Source organism: Etheostoma spectabile, chromosome 2 (genome assembly GCF_008692095.1).
Source record: "Etheostoma spectabile isolate EspeVRDwgs_2016 chromosome 2, UIUC_Espe_1.0, whole genome shotgun sequence".
Taxonomy (NCBI): Eukaryota; Metazoa; Chordata; class Actinopteri; order Perciformes; family Percidae; genus Etheostoma; species Etheostoma spectabile.
Genome location: NC_045734.1, coordinates 11,745,668 through 11,754,943, shown reverse-complemented (window position 1 = coordinate 11,754,943; position 9,276 = coordinate 11,745,668). Strand labels below are relative to the sequence as shown.

At 37.4% G+C, this 9,276-nt stretch overlaps 1 protein-coding gene across 2 annotated transcripts in view; it reads left to right on the top strand.

Annotated features, from left to right (window-relative positions):
• Positions 1 to 203: 203 nt before the first annotated feature.
• The window catches only part of smox (spermine oxidase), a 16,388-nt gene continuing 7,315 nt past the window's right edge, over positions 204 to 9,276 (top strand). The window contains exons 1-3 of one of the 2 annotated variants that reach the window (XM_032529405.1): positions 270 to 411; positions 5,904 to 6,018; positions 7,480 to 7,713. In XM_032529405.1, the coding sequence (XP_032385296.1) occupies positions 6,016 to 6,018; positions 7,480 to 7,713 (237 nt within the window). In that variant the 5' untranslated portion in view covers positions 270 to 411; positions 5,904 to 6,015. Of the gene's footprint in view, positions 412 to 5,903; positions 6,019 to 7,479; positions 7,714 to 9,276 lie in introns of both variants that reach the window. The other variant, XM_032529415.1, reaches the window with a different exon arrangement.

Here is a 9,276-nt window from a genome sequence, read left to right as displayed (position 1 = left end):
TTATTATTATTATTATTGTTGTCATTATTATTTCATTACTGTGACATTATAGTATTCACATTTTTATTAGGCCTGTGTATTCATTTTTTTCAAAAGTTCTTGATTTGATTACAAATATTTTCTTAGCATGCAGGCTCACGCACACATCCTGCATGCTGAGAACAACAAACGTGTATTACGGTATAACGCAGCAGCAGGCAGCTCCATGACAGCAGGCTGGTACTGAGCGGGGGCTGGTCTTTGTCGTCATCACTGCTCATATTTAATCAATGAGGAGGCAGCGGCCACGGGAAAACTGGCTGCTTCTGGTTTCCAGGCATAAATACAAAGCGGTGCCGGTCTGAGGGGAAAACGGGCACAAAGGGAAGCGGAGCACTCTGAGGTTTTAAAGCTGAAGACCAAGAGACCCAGGTAACCAGCTGCTCTACTAAAACGACATGACAGAATTATTATTTAACAGCGGGCGGTGGGTGATGGTCAGTGCAGCGTGTTGACCAAAAATAACAGGCTGTGTGTTCGTAGGCTACATGTCGCTGGAAATACAGCGAGAACAGCTTATTTCTACTGTAGCTGTCGGCGCTGTATGCGACCGTAAATACGCTCAGATAGGCTACAGTATACTAAATAATAATATCACACAGTTGTTTGTGTTGATAAGACAGGAAACGCTGCACGAAACTGTGTGACCACAGCGTTCACGTGAAATGTTACATTGATGTACTGTAGTGTGTTCTTAGTCTGCTCTGGCTGGAATAAGGTGGATTTGTGTTTTTCGCATTATTTCTTCCCATCAAAATGTGTTTCGGTTTGGCTGCGTCTCTATCACATGTTGTCTTTCGCAGACAATTAAGTCAGAGTAACTCAGTGAAGTTGTACGCTTTGTTTCAAACTGCTGCCACATCGCAGTTACGTGGCAGTAAAGGATATTCTCATCCAGATGAGTTGTAAAGCCACGCACTATATAGGATGACATCAGCCACTTAGGTATTCTATCTGTCTTCAGTCAAATTTTTTTTTATCTGTTAAAGGTTCTCATTCCATTATTTGCATTTTTGGTAGCCAGCCACTTTCAAATTAATTGTAACTAATGGCTGTAGCCTATTAATGGTTAATAAATAAATTTCTTATTTTGGATAGGTCAGTAATCTACTAATAAAACATTAAGAAAGGTCATGTTAGGTCAGGAAGAAGTCCTTTAGCTGCTTCCTTGCCTACCTTGAGTATGTCATTGCTTTTTCACTTTTTTAACAAGCATGCACTTATTAATGTTAATAAGTCAAAAGGATTTACAATCCATCAGGTATGCAGATATAAATATTAACATTAACTAATAATAAAAAATACAGATTTTGGCTTAAGTGGCCAAACTGTCCAACCAGATTTTGTACTACCTGGCAACCCAAAAGTTGCTCTTATCACTGGCTCATAACGGAGCCGTAAAGCATTAGCAAATGCTTTTCTGACTTTCAATAAAATAGTTACAATTTATAAACTCTTTCTAACAGGGGGCTTATTAGAGTGGGGCCCACATTTTAGTTGTCAAGGCTTTCAAGATTGTGCTTTTTTTATGATGGAAATATACATAGTTAAACAATTGTTTATGTTCTGTACACTATTTGTAAAAAGTATAGGGTCCATTCCATTCCATTATAGACAGAATACCAGCTGATCTGAGTGGGTGGCTGATCTTAAATGCAATGTCTACATTGCCCATTATCAGCAACCATTCATCCAATGTTCCAAAGGCTCATTCTGTTTACTAATCTGATATTTAAAAAAAACAATTGAGCAAACAGTTGAGAACCCTTTTGCAATTATGTAAGCACATAATGTAATCTGTAAACTGCTGCCCTGGTTAAAAAAAACAATGCAACTAATCTCAGCTGGTATTCTGTCTATAATGGAGGGCAATGGAAAATTGTAAGTAACCCCAAACTTTTGACCGGTAGTGTATATCTCTGTGGGGATAATTTTCCTGCCATCATTGTGTAATTGAATGCACTGAGCCTGTTGTGTGTATCTTTAGGAATACTACAATAGTCTCAGGGCACTCTTTATCTGCACCAGGGGAACATCCAGTGTGGTGTTTAGCACAGCCGTGAGGTGTCTATGTGTGTGTGTGTCTGTCTATCTGTCTGTCTGTGTGTGTGTGGTGCTTACACTCAATCATCGCAGCTTGGGAAAATCAGAGCTGAGAGAGAAGTGTGGAATGTCTGGCCTTTGGCACAAAGCCCTCAGACTACACTGCATTTTTATTCTTTGATGTAGAGATGTGTAATTACCATGGTAATACTCACATGGGACTAGAGTTGGGATGATCTGTCCGGTGTCTGGTCCTGTCCAGTGTAGGCCACCATTTGTCACTATGACACCTTCTGGCAACAAAAAAGGAGTCTACATTATTAACTTGTGCTGATGGCATTTTAGTTGATGGCTAATGTTATAAAACTTTATTTAATGTAGAATAACCAATAGCTTAGCTTACTAAACTTACTTTTAACTATTGTTGCCTAACACTGGTAATAAGCAATTTGACAACATGATTAACATAATGTTATGTATGTTTATAAATGAACTAGCGTAGCTGCTAGCATCTGACAGCAATTCACCAGCGCCCCATGAAAGTGTGCTGGGCTTAGATGCAAATTGAAGATAGTGGTCAAACAGTGGAACTACAACTTCCAGCCTCTTTATTTACTAAGCCAATTGCCCCTCTGGGGACATTTAAGAACAACTTGACTTGACTTACTCGACTACGCGATCTATGGTCTCCCTTAGACGTGGCTGAGTCAAGTGTGACACCTAGTGGCAAAAGTTTGGCTTAATATTCTAACGGTTTTACATTTTTTATACCGGCCCAAGCCTACATGGGACAGATAAAGAAAATGCAGATGTGAGTCTGGACCCAGCTGCAATTTCCACAATTAAAGAGAGAGGAAAGCTGTAAAGATTAAAGGCGGGAAGTCAGACAATCATTTTAAGATATTACTGCTCAGGGCTGGCCTTGATTTTAAAAAGGCCACCGGCAGATGCACTGTATTGTTGATTGTCATTTCTAGGTCAGTGGTAGCCCCCTCCCTCCTCACTTCACCATCCATCATGATCCGCCTATCTACCCAAGGCCAGCCCACACATTAATCCGTGTGCAGTGGTGTAAAGCGTGGCAAGGTGGCATGTGGTGAGTGTATTAACCAGCCGTGGAATAATTGCAAGCAACCAGGGAGGGTTTCACAATCTGTCAGAGGGGCCAGTGTGTGAAGTAATCAAAGGCTGTCTATGAATTAGATCTGTCATTTAAATTCAGTGATGCCGTTTACGAATTTTTAGAATCAGGTGAATTATTCACTGAAATGTGTTTTATTTTAAAGGTCAAGCCCAACATTAACAGATACACTCTGAGTGAACACTGAATCATTAAAAATATAATAGTGAGTTTTCTCATGAAAGGATGATACGTTTTTACAGTTTAAATATTTCCTGTATTACAGTAAAGTGACATAATCGTAAGCCGTATACAAAAAGTGGTTGTAGCCATTGTGACGTCACCCATTGGTACCGGTTTGAAGCCTTGAGATCGCCATCTTTGTTTTTTGTAGCCAGAAGTGACCATATTTGGATGAGAGGGTGGAGCTAACGCTACCTAGCTAGCTTGGTTAGCAAGGTGTATCTGTAATTCATGTTAACTGTGATATTAATTTGGAAGCTAATTTGGGCTAGTAAAAAACAAACTAAAAAAAAGCACTTACCGGTAAAAATGAACAGCCGACTCCTCAGTGTCTTTTAGTACAAGTGAGAGCTGAACAAGACATTTTTTAGGTGTCCAAAATGTTACAATTAACTTTCATGAAGTTCTTAGACAAAAAATACAGACTATGCCCAACATCTTTACCTCTAAATGGGACCATCATTTTCTAAATGAACATCATGAAGCATTGAAGAAGACCTAAAACTAGCTACCTAACTAACTCTTTTGATTTGCCCCATGCTGGCCATTAAAAGAAAACAGGTTTGAGACACTAAGGCTACATACACTTTTTTTCTACAGTTTGTCTATAAACACAATGTTCTGGCGTTATTTGAGTTTTTAGTGAACAGTAAAAACTAAACTAAACTAAAATTGCTTGGTCAACTCTCCTTTCTGGATGTAGAGTTGGGATTTTTTTGCACAACCTCCCCTACCCCCAAGGTGAATAGAGAAGGGCTATACTGTAGGGAAAAGGTCAAAACAGCAGTAACACTATGTAAAGAACCCATTTCAAACACATTACAATGGGTTTAAATTATGACCCTTGTTGGAATTTTACATATTTTTCTTTATTACTCACAGGACATTTCCTAAATGGGACTTCTCAAACATGACCTTTCATCATTAGTGATTTGATTGGCTACAGGTTATAACATCATACTAATAGATGTACAATCTGCTGCCAATGTAAATGTTATTATACAGTATGTATGATATAACATTTGCATATGCAGTATCCATGCAAAACAATGTGCATTAAACCTCATATTGTATGCTTACAGTCCAGGTTGTGGTCAGTGATTTGGAAACTATGATTCTAGTAATCCAGCTGATGATTAACAGTGTTGTTTAACTGTGTTTTTTAATATTTAGTATTTATGGCTAAGGTAAGATAAGTTTTTAGAGAAAAAGACAGAACTGGAATTGAAACATGACTTTGGTGCATACAGTTCAGCATACACTTCAGTGTAGATCAGATGTTTAGCAGTATGTGTTAAAATACACAAAAAGTGCAGACTGAAGTTAGGATTGTGCAATATGGATACATTAATCTATTGTTATTTCTGCCAAGGAGGTAGTGTTTTCGGTTTGGTTTGTTAGTTTGTCAACAGGATTATGGAAAAAACGGTTTTCATGACACTTTGTGGAAGAGTGTAACATGACTCAAGAAAGAACTCTTATTTTGGAGCAAATTCAGATCATGGAGGCAGATAAACAAATACTTTTTTCCATAACATTGGGAGGTAGGGCATGTCCTTGACAGAGGTCTGCGCTCTCCAAGTGCCCTTCTAGTTACATATCTTTTTATGTTTTGATGTACTGATATTGACCGGTCCAGATTAGCAGGTTTGACTCATCTATGTTGGATGTCAGAGAGTTTTTGAGATTTACGGAAGTAAAATGTTACCCCCAGACATCTTTTCTTGCAGCTCTGGATTTTGGTTTCCTCTTTGACTGTCTTTGTCAGCTCTTGTGACTCCTCCAGCTGAGTTGTCAAGATTGACAACTTGCTTACGACAGTTTACAAAAGTCAAAGTTAAATCAAGGTTAAAAACAGGCAGAGATGGAATTTATCCTCTGTCCAAGTAATGTGTATGTTACTGCACATACATGTACATCAGAGAAAGATGGATTATTTGATATACAGTGCACATAATATTAAAATCCACTGAAACCTTTCTGCTGTGTGATCTCAACCTGTGGGAAACTTAAGTGTGTATTTTGCACATAGTGCCATATGCACTGTCCTGTGTCCTGTGCTGCTCTGGTAACAAAGCGGGGAATGTGTGTATATTGTGCAACACCAGGATATCACCGTCTTACTTCAGAGGACTTGGTGTTGTTGCTTATGCATGTCAGGGCTAGAAGAACAGACCCATTTCATATTAAAGACTCGTAGATAACAGTTATAGCAGTGTACATCTTCCATGAAAAACGGCCACTGACTATTGTTAGTAAATCTGACTTGGAACATCTTCTGAATAGACTCTCACTGTGTTATTCTTACACACAGCTGTCCATACATTCACAGCAAGCAGCCTTGTGTACAGGAAAAACAAGGTTGCTTGTTTATTCTTCACTCTGAATGTTTTGTCATTGAGCATTTTCAAGAACATTTAAGATGTGCAATAATAAATAATTTCTTATTTGTGCTTAGTCTGTTCTCTGACAGAAAAACAGGGTTGTGGAGCGCTTTGGTAGCAGATTGGTTACAGCGCATGCAGCTGTAAATGTGGGTCATATAAGGAAGAATTCCAATAAGCAAATATATGGTAAATATCGCCATTCATTTTGTGAACACCACTAAAAATATTTTTTCAAGATTAGTAATGCTGTTTACGCTAAATTCCTACCTTACCTATGTTTTGTGGAAAATTATTGTAAAAACAAAACAGCCTCTCCTCTCTTCCAGCAGTGAATACACTAATTGTTATTCAATGACGTCATCCGACTTTGACGATGGCGTCTGCCATCTTCATTCTTTTTAAACTTCAACAAGTATTTTGATGTCAGGAATATGATTTATTTTATTGACAGTTTGGGGAAAAGTCCAGCCCCCTGGGCACTAAGCTTTCTGAAAATGTGTTGGATAGCCTATTATTGTAGCTGAACAAAAAAGCCAAGGTTCTTAAAATACTTCTTACATTTGTTTAAATTGACAATATCAGGGCATGCAAAAACCTTTAGACTCTAGAGGGTTAAGAATCACGTGGGGTTTAGTTATAATTATTATTGTACCCCAGCATGGTAAAAAAATAAGATACAAAAAGGTTGTATCTATCTTAATGACGAAACGCCTGCAGGCGCTGTGGAGTTTATATTGTTATACATGTCCACGTTGTCTGCTTTGGAGTTTATTATTACTAACTGTAAAAGAGGTTTCAGGCCATTTAATGTAGTAGCCGAGGTGTCCATTGCTCTTTTTAATTATTATAGTCAGTTTTCTCTTATGTCTGAATCTCTTTTCTGCTTATTTTTAGTGATGAAGGTGGTTGTATATTTAAACTTAATAAACTTAATAAAGTTGTATGTGCAGACTGCAAAGTGTTTCTATAACAATGTAATTCATTTTCAACTTGTGTATAAGTTGACATTTAATGCAATTTGTTGCCTAAAGATGTGTTTTTAATCTTAAAAGTATCTCATCATAACCCCTCCCCTTTTAAATGTAAAGCAGTTTTACTCAGTACATTTTAACTTACCTACTTTTTACTTATAAGTACATTTTTACACAAGTACTTTTACTTAGGTAAAATGTATTTACAGTAACAGTACTTTTACTTGAGCACAATGTTCTAGTAGTCTTTCCATCTCTGCCAGGGTAATCATTTGTTTGCACAATGTATTGTCTTCTGTTGTCTTTTTAGATATGGATATGATATGAATATCTTTGCACAAGATAATAACTTGTATGCAAATGATGGATCTGATATCTTGTTCCCACAAGACATTATCACATTCACACACAATAGCAGGAGGTAACATGAGCCACCCAACCAGCAGTGTGTGTATTCACGAGTTACTTCAAAGTATGTTATGTTACGTTATGTTTTCAATGTGTGTATATTGTGTGCAATGTGTGCATATTTGCAGAACATAGCAACTCAAAAATATGTTGAGTTAGATTTCTTATGCTCAATATTCTTCTTCTGTATGAGTGCTTGTCGCCTGCTCACTTTGTGTCATAATGGGGCCATTTTTAACTCGGGTCCTTTTTTTTCTTTTACCAACAGACTCCATCGAAGAGGATCTTGGACGGCATGCAAAGTTGTGAAATTTCCTCAGACAGCACTGATGATCCTCTTAGTAGCGACCTACGCACTCATCGGCAGCCTCGAATAGTAGTGATTGGTGCTGGCTTGGCCGGCCTTGCTGCAACTAAGATCCTACTGAAAAACGGCTTCACGGATGTCACCGTCCTAGAGGCGTCAGACCACATCGGCGGGAGAGTTCACAGTGTTCAGCTTGGTAAGAGGACGCGTTTACCTGCTGTTACGTCAGATTTTGTGTTACACTTGTTTATGAATAACACCTACATAATGTAACTGTGCTTTGTGCGACACACTTATTCTGTACAATACCTCTGCCTTTTTATTTTTCAAAACACATAGCAATTTCATGGCTTTAATAGACTTTCCTCTTAAGCTATCGGCATTATTTTAGCTCAGATGTCCAAAAATTCATCCAGAAAGTACTAATGAAAAAGCACAATAAAGGGGTAACAAACAGCAACATCGGGGGAACTTTAAGTAATAGTTTGACGTATTGAAAAATGATGCTAATTAGCTTTTTTGCAGAGGTTAAACCTACAGGAAGTTACTATTTACTCCCCGTTGAGCCACAACATGTCAATTACAGTTTGTTAGATTTTGTTATCTGTGAGTCAGACTATCCTAAGTTGCTAACTCACTCCTGGCTGTAGCTGCATATTTAGCGTATAGTCTTGAGAGTGGTCAAACTATTTTTTTAAGGCCATAAATATGTGGGTTTATAGACTTAGACTTAGACTTCTCTTTATTAATCCTTTTGGGATGACTCCCGCGAGGAAATTGAAAATACCAGCAGCAGTTTTAGAAAATAACTTATAGATAATAGATAAAAAGACAGTATAAAGACAACAAAATAACAATAATAATAATAGCAACAACAATAAGAACTTTCGTCAAATGTTATACGTAATAATTAGTAACAATTTCCCATAGTTTCTTAGTAACAATGTATGTGTTTTTACATACCACTGTAATGCAGAGAAGTGAACTGTTCAGGAGTTGGGTAGCTCAACGGTTATTGTTTTTGCGTTTTCCTGTGTGCACAAGACAAATTGCACACTTAGAAGCAAGTATTTCTTCCAAGCATCAATGTCACATTTTTCTCAGCTAGATTCACACAAAGCTCAATTTGACTATTGATACAAGAACAAAGAGTCTTCTGATGTAAGCTGCAGAACCAGTATTAACTTTGATTAGTAAGTACTGTTAAAATAACTTAGAATACTGTCTAATCAGCCAGCCAGACATTCACGCTTAGTTCCCTAAATAAACAGAAAGAAATGCACTTGGATGCATGTGTAGTTCCAAGGTAAATAATGGTAATACAAATAATAAAAGATCCCTGACAAATTTTTCAACTGCAAAAGAACAAACTTGTAGGGAACAGCATCTGCTCTGGCACTGATACTGTATGCACATAAAAGAGGTCACGTGTAAAACATACATACTGCAATGTTAAACATAAATGTGTATGTCAGGCCCACGGATAATTGTGTCTGTTATGTAAATGCCTGTTTATGTGCTTATGTAATCATAGCAAAAACTGAAAAATTAAAATTAAAAATCAGCATAGTAGTATAGTATTAAATTAAAGGTATTCAAGCGGGCTTAGTGCAGTATGTTAATTGAGTTGACCTCCTTCTTTAACAGTCCAATTTTCTAACACTCAAGTGTGATTGTGCCTCAAAGCAGACTGCGGCAAGTTCAAAGCAATCCTTTTTTTTCTTCAAACTCACACTGATCTGAGTTTTTTTTTTTTTT